The sequence below is a fragment of the Lycorma delicatula genome, chromosome 4, assembly GCF_047948215.1.
Source record: "Lycorma delicatula isolate Av1 chromosome 4, ASM4794821v1, whole genome shotgun sequence".
In the NCBI taxonomy this organism is placed as follows: domain Eukaryota; kingdom Metazoa; phylum Arthropoda; class Insecta; order Hemiptera; family Fulgoridae; genus Lycorma; species Lycorma delicatula.
In genome coordinates this window covers 53,287,172-53,314,782 of record NC_134458.1, presented here as the reverse complement: position 1 = coordinate 53,314,782, position 27,611 = coordinate 53,287,172, and the positions used below count along the sequence as shown (strand labels likewise).

The following is a 27,611-nucleotide window of genomic DNA, read 5'->3' as shown; positions in this document are numbered from 1 at the left end:
TATTTATTATTATTTAATATTTTTATTATTATTATTTTTTATTATTTATTAATTTTATATTTATTTATTATTTATTTTTTATTTATTTATTATTTATTTTTTATTTATTTATTTTTTATTTTATTAATTTTTTATTTTTACGGTCTGTTCATTGCAACAATGGCCTGTAAGAATTTTTATTTGTACAGACATAAATATGGCACAATTTCCATGATTTATTATAATCTTAGTTAATATTGAAATATTATATTGTCACATTAAGGCAGAACACTAATATTATACTGCTTGTATGATATCATCATAAACAAATGGGAAACCAAGTTGCCAGTATTTAACTATATTCAATAACCTGGATCCATATGTATTAAGTTGATTGTGTTTATTTATACTAGTTATTTATCTATTTATTGTGTTTATGTATATTGATTGTGTTTATTATTTATTTATTTATTTATTTATTTTGTTTTTTGTGCAACAGATCAGCATAACAAAGCCTTCATATGTTGCACAGTATTACATGAAAATATATACAGTACTTACAACATCTATAAAGAGTTACAAGTAACAATTAATATAAAAGTTGAAAATAGAATATTTAAATACATATATATCAGTATACAATAATAAAAATAAATTATAAATTTACAACATTGGAAATAATAATTAATACAATAATTAATAATAATTAATAATTATAATTAATAATTATAATTGATAATTATAATTGTATTATTTTATATGTTTCGATAAACAAAAGTACAAAATTTTGATACAAATAAAACTTATAAAATAATTTGTATATATATAAATTAACTATATTCAATAACCTCAGTAACAAATTATCTCTTATTTATTTTGTTTTATGTTTCCATAAACAAAGTATAAAATTTGGAATACCAAAAAACCTATAACTAATAATTAATTCTAATAATAGTCCATGTTTGTTTTTATTTTATTTGTAACTAAAATTTAAGTCATTGTAATAATTGTAAAAATTGACTAGGTATAATTGTAAAAATTATTGTAGATAAATTTCATAGGGTACAGTTTCAAGTTATTTTTTTTTTTATTAATTTTTTTTTTATCAATATTTTTATTATTTTTTTTTATTTTTTTTTATCAATATTTTTATTTTTTTTATTTATTTTTTTTTATCAATATTTATATTTTTTTTATATTTTTAATTTTTTTATTTTTATTTTTATTTTTATTTTTTATCAAAAATGGCTTCCTATGCCAATTCTAATAATAGTCCAGTTAATAAATTAAACAAAGTTTAGATACAAAAAATACTTAAAACTAATAATTAATTCTAAGAATGGTTCAGTTAATAAATGTAACATAAGTAGCCTACCAACTACCTTTTCTTCATGATTTTGTTAGTAGTTTTCTTACTAGAGGAATATCAAAAAACCTATAACTAATAATTCTAATTATAGTTAATAAATTAAGTATGGATATAAAAAATACTTAAAACTAATAATTAATTCTAAGAATTGTTCAGTTAATAAATGTAACATAAGTAGCCTACCAACTACCTTTTCTTCATGTTTTTGTTAGTAGTAGTTTTCTTACTAGAGGAATACCAAAAAACCTATAACTAATAATTAATTCTAATTATAGTCCAGTTAATAAATTAAAGTATAGATACATAAAATACTTAAAACTAATAATTAATTCTACAAATTGTTCAGTTAATAAATTAAAGAATGGATACAAAAAATACTTAAAACTAATAATTAATTCTAAGAATTAATTTTTATTTTTTATTTTTATCAATATTTTTATTTTTTTTTATTTATTTATTTTTTTTTTATCAATATTTTTATTTTTTTTATTTTTTCAATTTTTTTTTTATATTTTTTTTTTTTATTTTTTTTTTTATTTTTTTTTTTATATATTTTTTTTTTATATATTTTTTTTTATATATATATTTTTTTTTTATAGATTATAAAAAATGGCTTCCTATGCCAATTCTAACAATAGTCCAGTTAATAAAAATTAAAAAAAGTTTATATACAAAAAATACTTAAAAACTAATAATTAATCCTAAGAACTATCTTTTCTTTATAATTTTGTTAGTTTTTTTACTAGAGGAAGATGAAAAGTTAGCGATTATATTTTCAGTCTTTAAAGTGAGATCTTTATACTTTTTTTTCTTTGGTCTCTCCGGTGAACCGTTACAGCACGGACAACCTTTCTTGATATGTCCTCGAAGTGAAGACCTCCTGGACGATAAAGTATAGCCAGGAAGTTGAGACTGGATGCATGATGTTTCAGCCACTGAACCGTCATGTTCTGGTGCTGATCCTCCTGTATCACCTCCTGTTGAAACAGGTGGAGATGGTGAACTGTCAGAAGGAAGTGTTGTTTGATTTACTTTATTTGTACTTTTATCAGACAAATCGGAATCACTAAGGCCATTAACAGGATGATAATCTTTTAATGTCCTTTCCCAGGATTTGTCATATGAAAATCCACGCTTTCTTTTTCGGCAAGCTAAACGAAAACTGTTCATATCTTGAGAAAAACTGTTTCTATTATTGCTGTACGTGAAGGGTGTTGTGATCACAGGATTTGAAGTTTCCTCATGAAGAGGGCACATCTGTTCAGAACTTAATAAAGTGGGTTCTTCACCCCACGTTGAGCCCAGTTCTTCATCTTTACAACTGTCATCACTGCTTGTTTCCTGAAGACAGTCTTTGGAGTCTTCAGATGAATGCTCATCAAGAACTGGACTTCTTGAGCTGTTTGAAGAAGATTCAATGCTTTGATTGAACATACCGGCTGGCAATTCAGGATTACTATCTCTGCTAGAAGGATCAAGAAGCAGTTCTGCCTCTGGAAAGAGATCACTAGTACTAGGCTCATCTACACCAAGATCTTCACATTCTTCTGATAAACTTTTTTGTAACCTAAGTTCTCCTTCTAATGATATATTTCTATGATCAATAGCATCTTGATCTTTGCAGATTCGACGCAATTTATCAGATCTATGGAATGCCATTTGATATATTGTATTTTCAGTACTTTTTCTTTTAAAACCTGTTGTCTGTACCTGGTTTAATATAACTTGGCTGTTGGATTGTAACGATGTTCTTTGCAAAATACTAGTTTCATTTTGATCTTTAGGGGAGCCTATTTTAGTAACAGTGTAACGCCAAGGTGAATCTGTATCACTACTCACCTCTTGCAGTAAATGAGCTTTACCTAGTACTAAACTTCTTTTAACACAACCACTGCTTGTACTATCATCACAATCAAGCTCAGTCTCTTGGACAACAGATGACTGCTCCTTCCTGACATCCTTTGTCTTTTGAGAGCACACTTCAATTCCTAAATCAATAAAAAAAAAAAATGTTTAACTAACATTGTAACAAAAACATAATTATTCGATGAGACTTTTAAAGCAAACACAAAATTGTTAAATATTTACATATTTCAGTGATAATCGAATAATGTAATATTGGGAAACTTAAATACTGAAGAAAACCAATATTGCAAGATTTATTAATTTAAAACGGATCAATGGTTTTCCTTCATCTTTTGCTATGCATCCTATAATTATTCAGAGACCTTAGGTCTCATGATTCCTTGTTAACGCAGGAATGTTGTTTATAAGCAAAGCAGATTGTAAGCACTACTAAATGGGTGAAGGATAACCATGAAGCCAAACAAAAAAAAAATATTGCTGATAAAAGAAGCCACCATTTTATTACATGCAGAGGAAATGATAAATGGTTAATATAAACTTGAACATAACAAGAACTTGAAATGTTGATCATTAGGAATAGACTATGCTAGGTAAAAGCATGTAAAACTACAGCAGAAAAAACAAACTAGACCAGAAGTTAAGTAGACACCAACTGAATCTCCAGGTGGGGAATATTCAGAGGAGGTAATCATAAATTATACAAATCATGACAAAGTTTAATGAGTATATCAAAACTTTACAACAAGAATGGTAGCGAAACAATTTAAAAAGGAAAGTAACATTAACTTTAAATGTAATAGTAATTAAGTGACCAAGATATATAAAAAAATTTGTTGTTTGTGTAGCAAATTAAAAAAAAGATGGATAATTAAGACAGAATTAGCATGAGGATGCAGACAGAGCATATATGCAGATAAGAAATTTCCTGATAACTATCACCGATATGAAGTGTATACAAAAATTTGTCAAAAGAGCTTATTCTTACAAATGAAGAAGTCAAATTTAAACTGTTGCCTTTTAACTCATACATATATCTCTCTGTCTCTCTGTCTCTCTGTATTCTCCAATCTCTAGGCGGACCAGAATGTAAAAAAGTAATGTGCATGTTGATGAAATGTATCAATTGCTACCATGCCAACACAATGATAGCAACTGGTAGAAGAGCCATGCTCTAAAATACCCTACTAACAAATAATCCCTTCCACCAGTCATTTATTAACAATCACAGATGTACAACAAAACACAACATTACAATACATGACAATACGGCTACGCATAAAAGACCAATGAACTTTTCTAAGCTTTGCAAACATTCTAGAGGCTAGAAATCTTTGGGAAAAAAAATTATAATGCAATGAAAAACTATGTGCTAGCAAAACATGACAACAAGAAAGCAAAAAAAAAAGCCTAATGGCATGTTTCGCTGCATTTTTGTTGCAGAGACTTTCAAAATGCAGTAGTAAGAATATTAAGATTTGGAGTATACAGTTTAAAATAAAATTTTTTTTAAGATTAGATTAAAATAATAACAAGTTAATAGGCAATAGAAAAGAACAAACTATCAGTAAAATCTTTTTCTTATAATAAAAATTGTTTCAAATATTATTTGCTTCAATTCTAGTCACCTGAAACCCTTTATATCTACAATCAGTTACCATATAATAAAAATTTCTATAATAGTTGTTAAAAATTCTATTTGCTTTACTTTTAATAGCTTGAAATTGAAATGCCAAAATGAGTACTAGGCTACTAAAACATTTGGTTAAAAGCGTCTGGTCAAAATTGGAAAGGATGTAATCTCCATTAGCCATTTAAAAAAATGAAAAAGAAAACTTTCATTGAATGTACTTTCAAATTTCTATTTTCATTCATTGAATCCGTTATTGCTAAAACACACCTTGAACAATTAATTAAAAACATTGTTTTCACTAAAACTAAAGTAAGTTTAATACTCTGCTTCTTATTAGGCTTACTTCGAAAAAATATTTTTCATCTCGAAGAGATTCATCATCTATGGAAATGTCATTACAAGTGAAGAAATAACATACAGCTGAATTTAAATTGTGTAAATTGTTGATAGGTTAAAAAAAGGATATACCGCAAGTTTTTTTTTTTTTTTAATCAGATTTGATCATAAATACATAATCCTGTACAAACAAGAAATTGAGAGAAAACAAGGTAACGGTAAAATAACAGGCTTTTGTTTAAACATACAATGATTGTCATACAACATACAAGGATGTCATGGTTATAGTAACATCTTTTGTTTGATAAAAAAATAATAAATAATATACAAAGATTTTTGAGCAAAACTTTTTTTATCATAAACTGTAAACTACTTTTCTACAGTCATCATGAATATTTGTGCTCTTTTCATACCATCCAATGAGTTTTGTATTTCCACATCATATTCCTCTGCCACAATCTTATTGACATAAGTAGTCATAATTTCCTTTATCACTTCTCCCTCAATACATTTTCCTTCCAAAAAGTCTTTCAGTTTGGTCAACAAGAAAGATCTTTCTGATATTCATCTCCACCCTGTGTTAACTGAGCTTTCTAAACTTTCTAGATGAGTAATGCTTATATATAAACAAATACGTATTTAGATTTATATATAAAGGTAGCATCTGCAGTGAAATAAACAGTCATCCCAAACATTTAGTCATAAAAAAATTAGCCAATCACAGTTTTATTGAATAATAACCCAAGTTAGATTTTAATTTGTTTAAATCTGCCTGCATACTTCGTGAACAACTTTCAATTATTGACTTTTCATATTAACATTAGAGAACTGTTAATACCTTTCTTTAATATTTAATTGTTTTACTTTCTAAAAATAGAATAAAAGTTATTTTACACCCAAACCATACAAACAAATTTTCTATTTGATTTTAATAGATATTATACTTGTGAACGATTGAGCTATACAGAAAGAAAATTATTTACAACTGAATTCATAGTATCCAATGCAAATTACAGATTTTCTACTAGATAATCATGACTAGCTGTACAGAAGGCTGCATATTGATTCTGTATCTTTCAGCTTGACAGTGTCACTAGCAAAGAAGGTGACTCTTGAACAGAAGGCTTTCTGCGTTTTGCAGTTTACTAAATGTGAATCTGTAGTTACAGTTCAAAGTGCAATCTGTAGAAAGTTTACTCGTGATCCTCCAAGTAAATAACATTCAACATGCCATAATCAATTTGCAATGACTGGATGTCTGTGTAAAAAGGAAAAGTACAGGATCAATTTGCAATGACTGGATGTCTGTGTAAAAAGGAAAAGTACAGGATCTCTAAAGAAAATTTTAATGTGCAAGTGTTTCTGGTGTCTTAAAAATTCTATTAGGAAGCCCAACCGTGAACTAGCAATGCCATTGATGACATTGTGGCATATTTTAAGTAAATTCTTACATATGCATCCATACTGTTGAACAGCTGTTACAGGCTTGAAGCCTACAGACTATGCCTTGCACACAAACTTCATAATCAAAATTTTGCAGCATCAAAATTTTTGCAGCATTTTTCCTTTGGGAGTTTTTGTAAAAGATCTTGGGCAGCCTTCGGTACCTATTGACCTATCTGAGTTGAGGCACAGGATTGAAGTAGCTGTCGACTCCACTACTCTGAAGTAACAGAAGCCCCTACTTTAACTAGCTGTCTTGACATATTGATTAAAGTATGTAATAAACTCTCCTATGGGTTGCATGTGCGCGCTGCCTGATTAAAGGTTATGGGATTGAACACTTTTAGAAAAAAACTAAGTGTTATTCATGATTCATTATTTTAAGTCAATGTTAAGAGATGTTAAATGGTTTTAAAACCCTGATATTCTTTTTTGTACACTTTGTAGAATTTGAGAAAAGAACACCACAAAAAATAATTTTTAAAAAATCCCAGTGACAAGATTGAAAAGGTTTCACTTGATACTTTAGCGATCATATTATTTCTTGTAATTTCTACAGAAAATCTAGTTGCATTTGAACCTTTTACAAAATGACTGATTAAACAGAAGTTTACTAAATGCACACATATCTTAAATTTTATCTTAATCCCTCTACAATTGAATCGGCTGCTCTATTGAATCAAATTGGAAAATGCAAAATTCATTTTATGAAGAGAAAAAACCTTTACCGGTATTGGAATCGTATTTTCATATTTATACACAAATCTTTGGAAAGTAGAGCCTAAAAATTGAGAACGTAACTAACTACAAGGTGCATTGATAAATTTTGCAACAACAAAGGTATTAAGATAGCAGTACTTTTAAAAATTTGGGCGATCAAAACAATAAATATATTGAGCAGAAAAGGTAATGATTAAATACGATTCATGTAATAGATAAAGAAACAATAAAATTAATCTTTTTGATGAATTTCATAAGTTAATTAAAAATGCAAGGTGCCATCTACAATTATTAACTTTAAAAAAAGCACTATGAAATACAGAAGCACAGGTTCATGAAATAGCTGAAAATTTTGAATTAGAAATAAGTCAGCGAATGACAAAGTAATTGTCCCTTCTCCACTTACTGATAACATTGTTCCTGAAGTTTTAAGGAATAATCTCAAAATAAAAGAAAATTAAATGATCATGATGGACCATAAATTCCAATTTGAGTAGACTTCAAAGGAAGTGCATAACAGAATGCTTATGTTCAATTTCTTAGAATTAGAAGGTTTAAAATCAAAAGTCTACTATTTTAAGCAGAAATTATGCTTGTGATCAACTTAAAATAATATTGAACAACAAAGAAGGTATGTAACAGCAAATCTTTCATTTCAGGAATTTGTTTTTTATCCATAATAGGGCAAACAAATTACAATTTAAAATGTTTTTTCTTACAGTAGTTACAAAATATTAATTTTATCAATATACTAAAACTGTACAATTCATACATTTTTTTTCTGAGGAAATAATTTTATTAAATCAAGTGATCAATTGAATTACAACTCATTTTCCACAATTTAAAAACATTTCTGAAATTGAGTGGCAAAAAATTTCATTTAACCCTTTACATGAATTTTCAGATCTATCCTATACTTAATGCATTTGTCACAGAAATTTAATACAAAAAAAAGGAAACATTTTTGGGAAAACCTTTTAGCACCCAATTGAAAACAAAGCCTATATACCTACTTCCCACTTAAAAATTAAACTAATGCAATATTTATTTACCAGATTTAAAATAAGAAAACTCAATTTTGTTAAACATTTAAAATAAAAAATAAAAATCATGTTATGCAGTGAGGAAATAAACCAATAAAAACAATACGACTATTAACAGTTAAGATGCAACTTTTGGGAGTTGTTAGTATCTCCTATCACCAGTTGTAAGCAAATACATGTCTAGTTGCTTATAATCCTAATAGTCTCATGTCGGCTGATTCTTTATAACTAAAAACCATGCAAAAAAATTAACGTAAAATTACCAGTTTTAGAGCCAACATATGCATCTTGACTGTGAACAAGTCCCAGTGATTTTACTGTTGAACCATTTAATTCTTTATCAGATTGTGGTGACTTGTTAGCAGAAAACCACTTTTTTTTGCCTGTATCCATATCACCATCATTTTCTCCACCTTTTCCATCATTATTGCTGTTACTACTGCGACTGTGGATGCTGGTGCTGGTACTACTACTACCACTGCTGCTGCTGCTGTCAATCTCATGTTGCTGGACTTCTTTGAATTGTTCTTGGTGCTGCTGTTGCTGTGATATTATTGGAGAAGTTACACCACTACTTGGCTTGGTAGATGTTAAAATATAATCGCTAGAACTACTGATTTCCTGTGATGATGATATTACAGGTAAAATGCTAGATAAAAAAACATTGTCAGGTTTTAGACAAGTAACTGGTATGTCACTGCCAGAAGTGAAAGAAAGAGCAGATGTCTCTTCTCCTAAATTCGTGTGGACTTCAGTAATTTCAGTGATTTTAGCAGATGTTAATATAGACTGTGTTGAAGAAGTATTAAGAAGTATAGTGTTGTCCAGATTTATGCCAACAGACTCCCCTGCTTCTAGTCCAGATTCAGATGATAAAGTGAATGTGCCATCAGATGGCAGTACAACCGTAGGCTGAGCAGATACACCGGTCAAGTTCTGTGATATTTCACTGACAACTGAAGGTTTGACCTGCTTTACGTTACTGCCAGGTTTAGTTACACACATAGGCTGGAGTAAGAGAGGTGAACCGCTCGGCATGGTCACTTGATGAACTCTGTACATTTTAGGGACCTTGCTTAGAACAAGTCTTCCATCGGTCGATACAGGAAAGAGAACCTGCCTCACCGCTGTACCTGGAACATTTGATAATGAGATAAGAGGCATTGTAGCAGTACCACCTACAACTACCTGCTTCCTCACAATTTTTGTTCTTTCAACATTTATCACAGTGGATTGAATACTATCCTGTACGATCACAGCTCTGTTCTGTACAGATGACGAAGCATCTTTCAAAACTACTTTCTGCTCAGACTGAGAGTCTTTAGAATCAAGAGATTCACGTTTACACAATGCAGGAGGTTCAGATGACAGATCACCACCTGATGATAAATCTAACCTGGTTTGTGGGGAGTTAATAACCTGAGAAATCTGAGTAACCCCATTTGAACTGTCTTCACTACCCACTGTACCTACTGGACTCATTTCCATTCCTGAAGAACATGGCTGTTGAGAAGATACTTTTGACTTAGTTTGGGTAGACTTTTTTCTTTTAGATGTAGGACTAGGATTTGTAGGAGGATTTGATCGCCTTCGAGGAGCTGGTTTGTTTTTTAGTTCTGGTGAATTTCGAAGCTGTTCTGCATACTTGTCTAAAATAGCATATATCCTCTGTGTGGTTTGTTCATCTTCCTGTGGTTTTTGTTGAGGTTTCTGTAAGGTTGATACTTTTAATGTGGCAGTTGCTGGATTAGACTTATTTGTAGATTTTGACTTTGTAGTCTTACTTGTTTTCATAGTAATCTTACTCATGGAAATGGTAGAATTTGATGATGTTCCAGCGTTCGAAGAACTCTGACAAGTAGAACTAAGAGAAGTCACTGAACGATTACAGCTCTGAACTACTACTACTGGGGTGTTTGATGTTATTTTTTGATTAGAAGTAGTTAATGTACTAGAAGACACAGTAGATGCCTGGCTGATGTAAGTTAAACTAATTCGTCCATGCACATCATGAACTGTCGAGTCTGTAGAAGTTGTCTGAAACACAGTAGGTGATGGACTGTCAGTAGTATTTGTAAACTCAGTAGAATTATCAGATGCTGATGTCTGAGGTAAAATTAATTGTTGATTTATAGATTCTAAAGAAGACTGAGTATGTACAGTACTTCTTTCTTTCATCTGAGAAGTGTTTGTCACTTGTTCTAATACAGATTCAAACTCTCTTAACTGCTCTAATGTTTTTGAACTGACAGAAGTTTCTATTGCACTATGAGTAATGAGCGTAACATTTCTATTTACAACAACCGGTGAATTGACTAGATTTGGACTATTTACACTTGTAGTTTGTACTACCGGTCTGTTTAATTTTGACGGTTGAAGCACAGGTTGTCTACGAATATTTTTCTGCATATTAGATGGCAGGGCTACCCTTTGAACATTAGTTGCTGGTAACACAGTCTGAACACTGGCCTCAGGTTTTTTTTTTTCAGATTCATAAATCGTTTTAGTAGCAAGATTTGTACTGGTTCCTGGTGATACAACAGATACTTTAGTATGAACTGGACTGCCTGGTGTACTAGTAGGTACAGGCCGTAATGGAGTAGAACCCTGTAATGCAGCTGCAAGTAATGCTGCAACATTATTACGTCTTGCTGGATCTTTAGGTCTATTTTCCAGTTCTAATTTTGCAACAGCTGGTTTTAAAATAGCAACAGATTTTCTTTGGATTAAATTACCAGACACCTTGCATGGAAAAATAACACCAGTAGTCGACTGTATAATTCCACTCCTATCAGGTGCTTTAACCGTTTGATTTATAATACTTCTTGAATTTTGGCAATTTGTTGCGGTACTCTGAACAGACCTTGCAGATGCAACTGTCATAGTACTAGCTGCAACATTTTCTACTTTGTTAATCTGATTCACCGTGCTAGGACTTTTACTAGGGTTAACCATCTTCACATCAGCCTCCTTACTGGAAGTTTGAACAGCTTTTGAGAGAACTGTGCAAACAGGCATCACAGGCAGTGTAACTGAAGATGAGGTTTCTGACACTGTATCAGAAATACTGCTTACACAGGATGTTTGGTCAGCATGAGTGACAGCATATTCAGGACTACTGGACATTTTATCGCTAGATCCATTATTACAACTGCTGTTACTATTACTATTACTACTACCACGGCCAGTATTGTTACCACCAACACTAACTCCACTTTCAGAATTGCTATTACTACTACCTGTCATTTGAATAGACCCAGTGTTTGACTGATACATGGTTTTGCCAAAAGCCTGTTGGAATTCAGGTAAACTTGCTATTTGACCGCTATACTTTTTGTCCTCTATAATTTTTTCTTTTGCTGATAAAACAGTAGCATTTACTGCTTTTACAATTTGTTCAGAGTTTCTTAAACACTGAAGACGAACTGCTTTAGGATCAGTTGATACCTGAGTCTCTGTAACAGAAGTATCTAACTTTTGATTTTGTACATTCGTTAGCTTATCTTGTGTTGGCAATAGTCTGCCATCTTTATATATATATTTAAGTACTGGCGTAACAGTGGTATCAATAACAGGGTTTAGGTTTTCCTCAGCTACTTTATAAGTAGTTGAATTTGTAGCTTTCCTGTTTAGATGTGCATTTTTAGAAGTTTGAATTGGGTTTATATTCTGAACTGATAATAACAGTGGTGACATATGTTGAGAAGTAGAAGCAAGTGATTGTCTGTTTACTTGTATGTGTGATGATGAATGAATATTGCCGCTTGGTATTGTCAACTGATTATTATTGGTAGTCATGCATTCTACAATGCTAGTTGATGTAGGTAAATGAGCAGCCGCTGGACGAATAACTTGTGTTAACTTTGGTTTCATTCTCTGAGTTGACTGCTGACACTGCTGCTGTTTTACTACTGGTTCAACATGTGAATAAGTAATTGGTTGAGAATTTGATACAGCAATCTGTGAACTTACATCCTCCTGATTATATGCTGAATTCTCTACAGAATTTGAACTCTGCACACTAACACCAGAAGAATGAACTGGCGGACTAGAATTCAAGCTTACCCGAGTTTGTGAAGCCTCAGAAGAAGAATTTACCAATGAGCTACTTGTATTTGGCGATGAATTTTGTTTACACTGGTCATTTGAAACTTGTTGGTTTCCTTTAGGTGCAACTAAACAATCTGACTGAATAGAATCATTTAATGAACTTTGTGATGAAGTAGATGACCTTGTATTCTGAAGTGAAAGAGTAGTTGGATTTAAGTTATTTGGTAACTGCACAACTTGAACGGTCGACTCTGTAGGTGGTGGAACAATCATATCTAATGATGTTAAACCAGGCACTGTCTTTGACAATACATCATCAGAGATTAGATCACAAGCATTTTTTTTATTATCTAAATTCAAGACACATGATAATGAAGATGAAAAATTAGACATGTTAGTTTTTGAACAGTTTCCCATACAACTTAAATTAGAATTATCATTAGTTCCAGTCAAAATATCATGCAAAACTATTTTAGGACTCCAGTAAATAGTATTCAGCTTGTTTGCATCTAAACAATCAAACAATTTATCATTAGAAATGTCACTTTCTACACAATTCCCATTAATGAACCTTTTTCTACGAGTTAATTGTAATTCTTTATGTTCTACTTTTTTTCTACCGTACATCTTAGATGGTCTTTTGGGAGATCTCCTTTCAATTTTTTTTAAACTGTTTTTCACTTTCACCGCTATATTTTTATTCTGAAGGCTGTCCATTCCACTTTCACTATCGGATGCATTCGTTCTAATTTTAATTCTCTCAGACCTCCTACAGGTCCCGTAATCAGAATCTGATGAATGTCTTTTGCAACAGTGAATTCTAATTTTATCACCCGAAATATCAGAGTCGATCAAACTGTCAGCTCTGCTTTCTGAATCGGAAGCACTCAATTTAGATAAAATTCTTTCAGAACGCCTTAAAGTTCCATAATCAGAATCAGACGAATGCCCCTTGCGAGATATTCTTATTTTATTATTTCTTCTACTCTCATTATCAGAAGTACCACTTCTTACTTTCACATTACCTACTGGCTGCAGACTTTTATCCAAATCTGAAGAATTTTCTTTATTTACACAAATTCTTTTTCTATTACCTTTTTTACTATCTATATCTGAACCACTGCTATAAACTTGCACTCTTTTAGACTGAGATAATGTTTCATAATCAGAGTCTGATGAGTTTGGTTCACTCAGAGACATTCTGTTGTTTTTTCTATTAATATCTAAAGCCAAAGTCACTAAATTCTGAGGTTTTAAAGTTTCAGAATCAGATAGAGTTCCTTTGTTATGATGTTTTCGGTTACTTCTTTGGTATTCATCATCTGAAGCACACTTTATATTAATTCTCTTAAGTCTAACCACAGATTTAAAAATTTTATCATCTGAATCCGATGACTGATCTTTACTATGCAGTGATTTAACGGAATCAGCTTTTCTAGTTTCTAAGTTTGAATATGAAACATTCATACATAGCCCCTTACATATCTTTTTGGTTCTTATTTTAGCCTCGTAATCAGAATCTGCAGAATCTTGGGTATTACTGAAAGGTCGTTTGTTTGAATTTATTGAAGATATTAAGTCTGTTGAGGGCAAATTTTTATCTGAATCGCTACAATCTGTTGTACTCTTTAATGAATTTAACCTTATACGTTCAGACCTTCTAAGATTATCATAAGAAACATTTACGAGCTTTTTTATATTATGATTTGCATTTTTTAACCTTATAGCCTTCACACTGTGGCTTTCATTTTCTGAAGACTCTGAAGAGCACTGTAAAACTCTAATTCTTTTACGTCTTTTTCTTCCTTGCTTCTTTTTTCGCTTCCGACTTTGTGACAATGAACTAGAAGATTCACTACCGTGAAACCTGTCAGACTCTATATGTTCATATCCATTTTCTATTCCACCATACTCTTCTACTTCATTTACAGGAGGTCTGTCTTTGAACATTTCATAGTCTACATTTAGATAATTCAAAGTCTGCTCATAGTTCCAGATCTCACCGGCCTTAGAGAGGTACATTTCACACACATACCGCAGTTGAGGCCAATTAAGTGCCCAGGTAAGCATTTTGTTCCTTAATCCTGTTATTACTGTAACTAAATCATTAACAAGTTGAGGTGTCAAGCCATATTCACTAGCATTAGCTTCTAGTACCTCACAAGGAGCTGCAAGTGGATCATAATTTTCAGACTGTGTGCTGAGTTTATTATAAAAATTAATCAGTGCTTCTAAAACAGTTTTTTTATTATTATAAGCTTTTACAAGTGAAGATCTCAAAAAATAAGGAGGTTCAATTTCTTGCTGTCCAGTATCAACAGACCGAGTCACTGCTGCTAACCTTACCTTCTCAAAAGTTTCAGGTGTTGGATGAAGAGAAAATGCTGTCAGAATACATTCATGCTGTAATGCAGTATTGCTCCGAAACATTTGTGATAAAATAAATAGTGCTTCTGACATCATTTTACAATTCTTTTTCTTTATTTCTAAATAATTCGCTACTTCACTGTCAGCAGATAATAATTCATTATGATTTTTTGTAATCGCCCGGATATACAATTCAATATGTACATCTTGAAAATTCTCGCCATACTGAAACAAGACAAAAACCACATAGTTGTTTAATACAAATAAATAGACTATTTAATTATAATTAAGTAACTGTTATTGAATAAATGAAAGAAAGAATCAACAGGAAATTAAAACATTTCTACAACAGAAAAATAAATGAAAATAGTTATATCTATTATTAATATGTAAAAATCAAAATAAACCACATAAAGAAAATAAATCTATTAACTCTTTGTAGGTGATATGCTTCTGATCATCAAATCGGACCATACATCGAACTGCAGAAAGAAATCTTACATAATTGTTTAATTCTTATAATACACCACTGTATTGTAAGTTACAGTGTATCTACACATACTGTTGTATGATTTTCTAGATGAATCCTAGTTAAGTTTATCTATAATTTTCTTCATTTGATGGTTTAATTTTATTGTAAACATAATTTCTCAAACATAATAATGCACAAAATCTGTTATCTGCATAATTTAAACAGTAATCTTTTAATTCATCATTTAAGTGAAAAACAAATTTAGCACTTTTTTTACAATTGTAATTTCGTTTTATTAATTTCATCTTCACAAAACGTATTACAACTTTATAATAAAAATAAACACGATATTCTGAAACGAAAAAAGAATTATAGGAATAAACTGTTTTAGGAATTGCATTAAACAAAATATTTTTAGCAGTTTAGCTGAAATTGATCATAGTAATATCAGCCAATAATATATAGCAACATCATAATATGGACCTATACACATCATTTAATTTTGGTAATCAACGAGTACTGGTTTGATAAATGGGAGGGTTTTGCAATTGCATTTTACATTTACCTTAACCATAACTGCTACTTCTCAAGATGATCAAGCAGCTGTACAATCATCAATTTATAAGTAATGAAATTTTTATGCAATGAAATTACAGGTCAATTGTTACACCATCCTGTTTAGTCATTGAGCTTTAATTGTAATTAATTATTAGCATCGATAAAATTATTACCCATACACAGAATTCTACAGGCAAAGTATTGTCCAAGTCAGCTTGTCATTAGGAGAAGCCCACAGATAAGAGCAACTCTCAAGTCTTGTCAATCAAATGTGTCCTACGTTAAAATTGTCCCATGATTAATTAACTTCACCTTGTGCTCAGGTCAATAACAAGCTTCAGAGCTTATTTCATCTCTTTTATCTCAAACTAGACTTGGAAAAAGAGACTATGATCTTGGACTGGTTAAAACTGCATGTAGTTGTGAAGCCAGGTTTCATATAGTTAATGAGTTTTTACCCGACATATCATGCCATTTTAGTCCCCAACGGACCAATGGAACACAACATCTCTTTGTGCTTTTGTTATAGAATTTTTTTAAAGAGCTGATACAGTTGTTAAAATGCAGAGAGAATTTAGATTCAGTTTATTTTCAGGCATCACAAATGAGTGCCTACTTGAAACACAATGTATCAGTGGAGAGAAATCTTAAGAACCACTAGTTCTCCACTGAAAAGGAAACCATCTAGAGGGACTTAAAAAAAGTACAGTCCATACATCAGAGAACACTGAGGCTGTTAAGAGAGGCAAAAGAGAATAGACTCCAATGTTCAGCAGCGAGACCTGCTGCTGCTCTGTACATCTCCTGTTGAAGTATAATGATTCTATATTAGAATCTGAATTTTCATCCATACAAAATGATGACTGTACAGCAGTAAATGTTAAATAACTAGGTACAATGTAAAACTTTCTCTGAGCCATGCTCAAAACATTAAAATGATCACATGATTATTACAACTGGTGATAAAATGGATTTTCATTACCTATCTAATTATGTGAACAAAGAAAATTTTCAAAATTATTCATTAAACGATCAAAGACAACTTCAAGAACATCCCCTTCATTCGAAACATATTACATGTGGTACAGTGTTGCCAAATTTCAGTGTAATCCAGCCATTTTTTAAAGAAAAAAAAAGATGTGTGGCAATTTAATTACAATGTTACATTGCCATAATGCGCAATTTCCATTTGACAGTATGCATATGTCACATTAACCCCAGGCAAAACTGATCCAAAGACAAAGGGCAACTGCCCTTAAGTCAAGGACTTCCCAAGCACCACATTTGCTCAGAGCAGAAACATATGGCTGGCTTGTTTGCCTGATCTTTGACCATACAATTATCTTCTATGGAGTTACCTCAAGGCATAGTTTATATAAACAAACAAACCGTGCACTACACAGGAAAAAGACAGAGAAGTCTTTCAGAAACTCAGGAAATTCCAGGATATGGTTCAGCATTCTATGCAGAACTTCATCGAAAAGCTGTAAGAATGGATTTACAAGACAATCATTTGAATGTTATTATTAAAAATGTAACTTTTTAAATTCAGTTTTTTCATATCAGTCATAAGTTGCATTCATCTCCTTAATTAAAAAAATTAATTTTCTTTTATATCAAATTACAGTTTTGTGTTATTTTAAAAACAAATCGAGTATCCCTGTTAGACACTATATTATCTCATAAATAGTAGCATTGCAGCTATACAAAAAGATTAAAAAAATAGAAAAGACCAGTCTATAAAATCTTTACTACAGGGGGATAATAAATAATCCACACTCAAAAGCAGTAATAATGGACATTACAAAATCTAAAAGAAAGCTAAGTAAGCAGTTCTGAACTTTCAATTTTGCAATCGTAAAGGAATTTTAAGAGAAACGTACTTGAGAAGTTTTTTTTTTCAGTCGAAAATTAAAACTGGTATAGTTTCATACAAAAATACTGCTACTTAAGGCAATCAGAAAGCTTAGTATTAATTATTTCTTTAATGCAAATTTTTCAAAAGCAAAACTAAAACAGAACTCTTCCAAACATCACTTTAACTGGCATGTTGTGATAAGCATGAAACCAACATTTTTTGACTAGTTATGTTCAATGAGGCACTTAAAATTTAATTCTGATCCTAAAATATTATGCTATTACAGCTACAATTTGCACAAACATTTTAATTTTTTTAAAGATAGTTGCTTCAGCCTGAGATTTATTTAAATCTTCTCTTTATAACAACTACAAATTGACTCCCAATTAGTTTTTTTATGTTGATAAAAAATAAACTTTGTAGATATGAGATGTGCAAAGAATGACTGGGATCTGAACAAACAACCTTCTGGGGTATTAACAGTTGAAACCTTCATAGGAAAAGAGTAATTATCAATTAAATTAATTACAAATTGAAGCATCTTCAGTTTCTAATAATGAATATTATTTCAGGCAACATAATTGTCATGACTATAAGTTAAATTCTTATGACCTTAAAAATATTTTTTCAAGATTTTTGGCTTAAATAATCAAGTAATTGTTTTTTCTATAGCTTTTCAAAAAGGCCTTCCCTCCTTTCTCTTTTACTTCAATCAATAGTCAGGGTCCACCTCATTTACTATGTCTTCTAAGCAGAAAATGCCAAAGCTTTCTCTTGTTCCCAAGTTCAATTTGTAGCACTCAAATTTCACTTTTACATAATCGCTGAACACTGCACAAGAACTATGCTAATGCAGATATCTCTGATAACAAAGTGGTTATTTATAATTCTTATAAGAAGATCTGCTCTATAACCACCAACATAAATATAAACTCCACTTTACAAATAAGCAAGAAAAACATGATTTCCACAGACGCAACAAAAAAACCCCTTGAAAATGTATGTATAAATTAGACCTTGATATTAGCAATGAATGATTAGAATGTTTAACAGCAACTGAAAATTAAGATTTAAGAACCTGAAAAATCAGTGAAATAATTACTCAAAAAAGCCTTTCATGGCTTATTGCCTACAATATTAACAGTTATATAAAAATAAATTATCAGTTGCTATAAAAAAGTAGTATAAAAATAAAATACTTACAATAGATTGAATAGTTTCTACAAACAGATATAAACGTTCAGATAATGCGTTTACTTCTGCAAACACATGATGGAAATATTTTAATTGGTCATATATCGTTTGGTTAAATAGTTTTGCTGATACACCAACCCAGCACTTCACTACGTCCTTAAATTGTGCAGCATATTCCTCAGTTGTCATGCTCTTATCTACATCTTCATCAAGCTGGCATACAATTAACAAGTTGGATATATACCTCGCAATGTGCTTTAAAGCTGAAGCTATGCGATCACTGAGTCCCACTCCTACTGTCCCATTTATAACCTTATTTACAAAATCAATCATTGTTCTTCTCGACTCTTCTATAAACACCTGAAAAGAAAAATTCCTGCTTGAACACAAGTACATAAGAAGTAAATAAAATAGTCTGAATAATAATTAACTAATGAATTAAAAACATTTAACACTGAATGACTAAATAAATGCCTTATCTTTTATTCCACCAATACCTATATACTATATAATAGTGATAATGATGATAGATATAGAAAATATATATCTATGAATCATGAGACCCTCCTCAATGAATCAAGACCTTGCCGTTGGTGAGGGGGCTTGAGTACTCTGTGATAGAGTAGCTGGACCGAAGGTGCAACCATATCGGAGAGGTATCTGTTGAGAGCCAGACTAAGGAATGATTCCTGAAAGAGGACAGCGGCTCTTTCAGTAGTTGTTAGGGGCGTGAGTCAGGACGACTTAAACGGCCATATCAACATCACTCAGTCCTCTAAGTACTGCGCAGCTGAAAGCAATGGAAAACTACAGCTGTTTTTTTTCCAAGAAAATTTGGCTCTGCATTTTCATATAGCAATGATTGAGGCGCCTTCCATGGTAAAATATTTCAGAGGTAAACTAGTCCCCCGTTCGGTTCTCCAGGTGGGGACTACTAAGGAAGGGGTCACCAGAAAGTTAAAAAATAACATTCTACGAGTCGGAGTGTGGAACGTTAGAAGTTTAAAAAAGGTTGGTAGGGTAGAAAATTTAAAAAAGGAAATGGATAGGACAAATGTAGATGTAGTAGAAATTAGTGAGGTTCGGTGGGAAGAGGAAGGAGACTTCTGGTCAGGTGATTTCAGAATAATTAACTCAGCTTCAAATAATGGGCAGACAGGAGTAGGTTTCATAATGAACAAGAAGATAGGGAAGAGAGTAGAGTATTTCAAAACGGATAGGGATATAATTATTGTAATACGGATAAAATCAAAACCTTAACAGACGATTGTTATACCTACAAGCGCCCATGATGATGATGAGGTAGACTGTGTATACGAAGAGATTGATGAAGCAATTAAACACGTAAAAGGAGATGAAAATTTAATAATAATTGGAGATTGGAATGAAAGCATTGGAAAGGGCAAGGAAGGAAATATATAGTAGGTGAAGAATACGGGCTGGGAAAAAGGAATGAAAGAGGGGAAAGACTTATAGAGTTTTGCACAAAGTATAATTTAGTAATTGCCAACACCCAATTTAAAAATCATAATAGAAGAATATACACTTGGAAAAAGCCAGGCGATACCGCAAGGTATCAGATAGATTATATCATGGTTAAGCAAAGATATAGGAATCAACTTTTTGACTGCTAAAGTTACCCTGGAGCAGACATTGATAGCGACCATTATTCGGTGATAATGAAATGTAGATTGGGGTTTAAAAACCTGAAGAAAAGGTGTCAGATGAATCTGTGGAATTTAGAGAAGCATGAAGAAGAGGAGGCAAAGAAGATTTTTGAGGAGGACATCTCAAGAGGTCTGAGTAAAAAAGATAAGGTAGAAAATGTAGAAGAAGAATGGGAGAATGTTAAAAAAGAAATTCTTAAATCAGCAGAAGCAAACTTAGGCGGAATAAAGAGAACTGGTAGAAAACCTTGGGTTTCAGACGATAAATTGCAGCTGATGGATGAACGTAGAAAATATAAGAATGCTAGTGATGAAGAAAGTAAAAGGAATTATCGACAATTAAGGAATGCTATAAACAGGACTAGCGAAAGAAGAGTGGATTAAAGAAAAGTGTTCACAAGTGAAAAGAGAAATGAACATTGGTAAAATAGATGGAGCACACAGGAAAGTTTAGGAAAATTTTGGGGTACATTAATTAAAATCTAATAATGTGTTAAACAAATATGGTACACCAATATATAATACGAAAGGTAAAGTCGATAGATGGGTGGAATATATTGAAGAGTTATACGGAGGAAATGAATTAGAAAATGGGTGTTACAGAGAAAGAAGAGGAGGATGAAATGGGAGAAACAATACAGAGATCTGAATTTAAGAGAGCATTAAAAGATTTAAATGGCAGAAAGGCTCCTGGAATAGACAGAATACCTGTAGAATTACTGCGCAGTGCAGGTGAGGAAGCGATTGATAGATTATACAAACTGGTGTGCAATATTTATGAAAATGGGGAATTTCCATCAGACTTCAAAAAAAGTGTTATAGTTATGATACCAAAGAAAGCAGGGGCAGATAAATGTGAAGAATACAGAACAATTAGTTTAACTAGTCATGCATCAAATATCTTAACTAAAATTCTATACAGAAGAATTGAGAGGATAGTGGAAGAAGTGTTAGAAGAAGACCAATTTGGTTTCAGGAAAAGTATAGGGGCAAGGGAAGCAATTTTAGGCTTCAGATTAATAGTAGAAGAAAGATTAAAGAAAAACAAACCAACATACTTGGCGTTTATAGACCTAGAAAAGGCTTTCGATAACGTAGACTGGAATAAAATGTTCAGAATTTTAAAAAAATGAGGGTTCAAATACAGAGATAGAAGAACAATTGCTAACATGTACAGGAACCAAACAGCAACAATAACAATTGAAGAACATAAGAAAGAAGCCCTAATAAGAAAGGGAGTCCGACAAGGATGTTCCCTATCGCCGTTACTTTTTAATCTTTACATGGAACTAGCAGTTAATGATGTTAAAGAACAATTTAGATTCGGAGTAACAGTACAAGGTGAAAAGATAAAGATGCTACGATTTGCTGATGATATAGTAATTCTAGCCGAGAGTAAAAAGGATTTAGAAGAAACAATGAACGGCATAGATGAAGTCCTACGCAAAAACTATCGCATGAAAATAAACAAGAACAAAACAAAAGTAATGAAATGTAGTAGAAATAACAAAGATGGACCGCTGAATGTGAAAATAGGAGGAGAAAAGATTATGGAGGTAGAAGAATTTTGTTATTTGGGAAGTAGAATTACTAAAGATGGACGAAGCAGGAGCGATATAAAATGCCGAATAGCACAAGCTAAACGAGCCTTCAGTAAGAAATATAATTTGTTTACATCAAAAATTAATTTAAATGTCAGGAAAAGATTTTTGAAAGTGTATGTTTGGAGTGTCGCTTTATATGGAAGTGAAACTTGGACGATCGGAGTATCTGAGAAGAAAAGATTAGAAGCTTTTGAAATGTGGTGCTATAGGAGAATGTTAAAAATCAGATGGGTGGATAAAGTGACAAACAAAGAGGTATTGCGCCAAATAGATGAAGAAAGAAGCATTTGGAAAAATATAGTTAAAAGATGAGACAGACTTATAGGCCACATACTAAGGCATCCTGGAATAGTCGCTTTAATATTGGAAGGACAGGTAGAAGGAAAAAATTGTGTAGGCAGGCCAAGTTTAGAATATGTAAAACAAATTGTTATGGATGTAGGATGTAGGGGGTATACTGAAATGAAACAACTAGCACTAGATAGGGAATCTTGGAGAGCTGCATCAAACCAGTCAAATGACTAAGACAGACAGACAGACAGACAGACAGACAGAGAGGGACAGACAGACAGAGACAGACAATAATGCCTAAATTTCAATACTATTAACAGGAAATATAAATCATTTTGTATGGTTCTATCAAGAATTTTCAAAGCAATAATAATAATATATTTAATAGAATTTTTTTCAAAGAAAGCATGATTTTAAAAATCAGTATAATATAACATCAAAATTTATAGAGTAAATTACCTATTGAGGCATCAAATATACTACTTCTCTTTGGTTAAATCACATTAATTCAAATATAGTTCACTACATTATCCAAAATGAGCACAGCAGAACAATTAATTTCCTCGATATGAGTTATAGACAATACTAAAAAATAGCTGTAGGGATGTTAAATAAACACTGCAGAATATCCTAAATAATGATCTAACCTCCGCTTTGTAAATTTTTTGGACTTCGTTGAAATTTAACTCCTGTAGCCCATAGTTGGTTAAAGGTACTTCAGGCTGAGCTTTAGTTTAACTCTCCCATTAATAACAGCCATTTAATTAAGCTGGTGAATCATCTTTTTTTATAATTATTAAAAATAATAATTACATACACAAACAAGCAAACATCCACTCTCTCAAATCAAAGGCACAACACATCTCATAGAAATACATAAATAAAAAGCTTATTTTTTAAGGTCCATATTGTATTTGACGCCAATATAGGTGATGTAAACAGATGGCGATTGCATAGCTCAATTATTTCAATTTATTGTCGATTATTAACAACAGTTGAATCATTTTGTTTTTAGTTATATTCTATTTTATGAACTAGTTTTTAGTTATATCATATTCCATTCATTCATGAGCGATCCAATTCATGATGTCAGAAATTAGAAGTACGTGGGGCAATCATATTTTGACAGCAAAAACAATTCTGTGGCTGAAATTCACAGTTAAATTTGTGACATTTATAGGCAAAATATTATGCATGACACTAAGTAAAACAGTGGTGCTGTTTATTTTGAGAAGGGCAAATGATCATTCATGACAAAGAACATAGCAGCCAACCACTGGTGAAAACAGACAATAAAATTGCAATATTACTAGAGATGAAACCTGGACTTCTTATTTGAATGTCAAGACAAAGCAACATTCCAGTACAATGGTGGCATTCATCATTTCCTAGACCAAAGAAGTTCAAACAAGAACATTCAGTAAAGAAGCTTATGGCTGGTTTTGGGGGGGGGGGCAAAAAGGGTTTCTTGCTTGTCATACTTAGCAATAACAAATTAATGATAGTACAACAAACTAAAAAATCGTAATACTATGTGGTTTCAAACAAGAACATTCAGTAAAGAAGCTTATGGCTGGTTTTGGGGGGGGGGGCAAAAAGGGTTTCTTGCTTGTCATACTTAGCAATAACAAATTAATGATAGTACAACAAATTAAAAAATCGTAATACTATGTGGTTTCAAATCACTAGCAGGAAATTTCTTGAGAAGAGAATGAAGAAACTAGAGAAACGCTATGAAAAATCTGTTGAACCTTAAAGCAACTCTTAAGCTTAAAGAAAAGTAGTAAATAGACTAAATTTTTTATTTGTAAGTAATAAAATTTGTTCATTTTTGTTTTCATTTCAAAATGGACCTTGCTTTGAAACCATGCCTTGTAATTACTTTTAATTGTGAAATATTTCTTTCAAACGTAATTTATTATGACTATTTTCCTTTTTGATATAAAATGGGTTGTGCTGATACAGACCAGGAACTGAAATTAGCACATGTATGTGTTATGATGAAGAAGCTCTTATAATTATTTTTTTTTTTAAAGTGATACTCATCTAAAATTTTCATGACTATTTTTTTTAATATATTTAACTAGTATTTAAATTTTTATACGTATTTACATACCTGATAAATTCACAAAATCAACCTTAAAGAAGGCTTTCACATCTAATATTTTCAATTATATTACAACAAAATAAAATAATTTTTTCACGTTTAAAATTCTTTAAATTTCTAGGCGTTTCTGGCTAGATTAAGTTTAAATCTAATAATTAATTTGTAAATAAACACATCATTCTGTACAATTCTGTTTATTTTTGGGCCTAGCAATTGTCTGTACCTCTTATCTTAGGCTTTCGGTTTAGTGTTTCACTATTAACATGTAGAGCTTTATAAACGTTTGAGCCTGTACAATAATGCAATGAATAAAGGTTGCACAACATATCACGTTATGGTAGGAAGAGAGAGAAAGGATTCTGATATGTCCTTCCCATTAGGGTTGCATTCTATGATGGATGAAATTTATTTCCATGCAAATTTCACAATGGTGATGTTTTAAATGAAGTTGTTTACAGAAGAAGGAAAAAGGTAGACTAAGCCAATGGAATATTTTAACATTCTTTTCAATCGCAAGTAACATCTGCCTTTTATAATCTATGCTCAATTGTATCTCATCAATATATATGATAATTAATTTTTAGGTGTAAAATTTTATAACTCCAGAAAATGCATATTAAAAGTATATTCTTATTGCTGCATGCACCAGGATTTAAACCATAATACATTATACTGTACTACTATTAAGTTATCTCTAAAAATTCTTAATATGTAATCTCTATAAGTTTTCTTAAGTTGTCACTAGTTTTAATTACAGAATTTACTGTAAACAAAATGAATAAAACATTTTTTCTTTAGTGAAAACCCAATTAAATTATCAAACAAATTAAACAATCTATGTTAATGAGCATTCACATGACAATTGGCATAATTTTAAACAGTAAGATACAACTGCACTCACAAATCCAAATGTACACAAGAAAATCAGCTAGGAATGTAGAACATAAATTGGAAAATATATTCCAGTCCTTTTTTTTTGATAAAGAGTTCCACTTGAGAAAATTCAAATAATGATTTCTTATCAATTTTTCATGTTTAATTATTTACATTCCTTCAATTACTAACATTGTTAACTTGAATATATGCAATGTGATTTCCTTTATGTAAACATTCGTTGTACTTATTGTTATTTAACCTATAGAAAATTTTATTCAAGTATTTCATTGAAAATTGAAATTTGGGACCTACCAAAAAAATGAATGAAATGATTATTTTTTCCTTTTGTTTTGTGAGGGGGAAAGAGGTATTCTGACTGCAAGTTATTCAAAAAGTGTATACCCTTAACAGTTACTTGTGCTCTTTACCTTTGTAAATATGTTTACTATATTAAAATTCACATGCAGGCCAAAAATTAATTTTCAGGTTCTAGATTACTTTTCAAAACCCCGCACACTTACCAGTTTTACATTTACTAGTGAGTAAATAAGTACACGAGTAGTATTTCATGAAATGGTATTAACAATTGGACAATGCACACAACAAAAAGCCACTGACGGGTCTGGACTGACCTATTCCAATTTCTAACCTGACATTGAACTGACTACTGTAACCAAACCAGCTATGGGCTTGAATTAATTGTTTAAAGGAAGTTTTGTCAAACAGTGGCTCAAACAAAAAGTAGATGGGTTCATTTAAAATTTAAGAGGTAGATGATGTCTTATTTTCCAAATGAAAAACAATCTGACTATGTATATTTTCAACAATGGACATTTACAGTAAAAATTAGTATATAATAGACTATAAATGTAATCAAACAAGTCCAACATTAGTTCGTTCAGGCTCTTTAAAAATCTATCAAATACATAAAAAAAGATAAGCTATTTGTTCAGATTTGTAATATACACATTAGAAGAATATCAGGCAAGACGGGTTTCAGAACTTAAGGTTGGAGAGATCTTTTGTTGATCCCCAAACCGGCACCTACCTCAAAAACAAAAAGGGTGCTGTATGACATAAAGGACATATGTATGACATAGGGTATGTATGGCATAACAAAAGATATCACAGAACTATCAGGAATCACCTTGATAGTTATCAGAGTAGAGAGTACATGGTGTTGACTCACTGGAAACAAGAATTCAATAATAGATGCAATAAGGCTACATTGCTTCCTTTCAGTTAATGTGTCATACCAGTGTGTTAAAAGTAATAAATAAGTACCTTTGAAAACAAACAGAAATCACTACAAATGAACAGAAAAAAATCTGAATAGTGCTGAAGTAACTAACAAGGACCATTTTCCTTTCTGAAAAAAAAATTAATGTATGGATTAGCTATCTAAGAATTCCTTCTGAAATATTGACAAGGTAATTTTGTATCTCAGGACTAATGATATAGTATTAAAATTTTTTAATTAAATGCAGAATTTGTAGTTGCTAAGAAATACAATTTTTGATAATTATATCGCATAGTTATTGTCAAGTAAAAGTTTTGGCAATAATGTTCTGATCATTTATATATATGATACAGCTGTACCAAGCAAGCCCAAAAAAGAATAGTTTTATAACATGGGTATTCCTGCATTTTAATTACTAATGTATACTGATGCTCAGGTCTATATACATTTAAATTTAAATTCTGACAAATTTAATATATATATAAAAAATGGTTCAACAATCATATTTACCTTTTGGGTAAAATGTACAGATGGGTAATCAACAAACCATGAAGCTATTATACTCAGGTCTTTAAGCCACTGAACATGTTCATTATCATTATCAACTATCAGTTCATTGAACTGAAAAAACTTTTTACAAATTTCCAAAGCTGCATGATACTCTTTCTGTTGAACTAAGTGTTCGACTCGAGCAGCAAGTATAATTGCACCTTCATTTTTAAAAAACTCCTTAACTGTAAAAAATAATAAAAGACAATTATTTCACAACAAATTTAAAAAAATTACATAACTAAAATCTTATTTGGGAAGGTAGAAATTGTTGAGCAGTTAACTAAACACACATGCATGTACAGAAGTCGAGAAAAGAGTATTAAATAATAATTATAATAGAAACAAACAACTTTATAATTATTTTTTAATTAATCATTTTGTGTCTAAAG

General features: G+C 31.1%; 1 protein-coding gene across 1 annotated transcript; it reads right to left on the bottom strand.

The window, feature by feature from the left end:
- Positions 1 to 1,942: 1,942 nt before the first annotated feature.
- On the bottom strand, positions 1,943 to 27,379 carry LOC142323398 (uncharacterized). The gene is made up of 4 exons (XM_075362967.1): positions 27,181 to 27,379; positions 18,895 to 19,245; positions 8,650 to 15,028; positions 1,943 to 3,336 (listed from the first exon to the last, which is right to left on the bottom strand). The coding sequence occupies exons 2-4, from the start codon at positions 19,216 to 19,218 to the stop codon at positions 2,057 to 2,059; spliced, it is 7,983 nt and encodes a 2,660-aa protein (XP_075219082.1). The 5' UTR covers positions 19,219 to 19,245; positions 27,181 to 27,379; the 3' UTR covers positions 1,943 to 2,056.
- Positions 27,380 to 27,611: the final 232 nt, after the last annotated feature.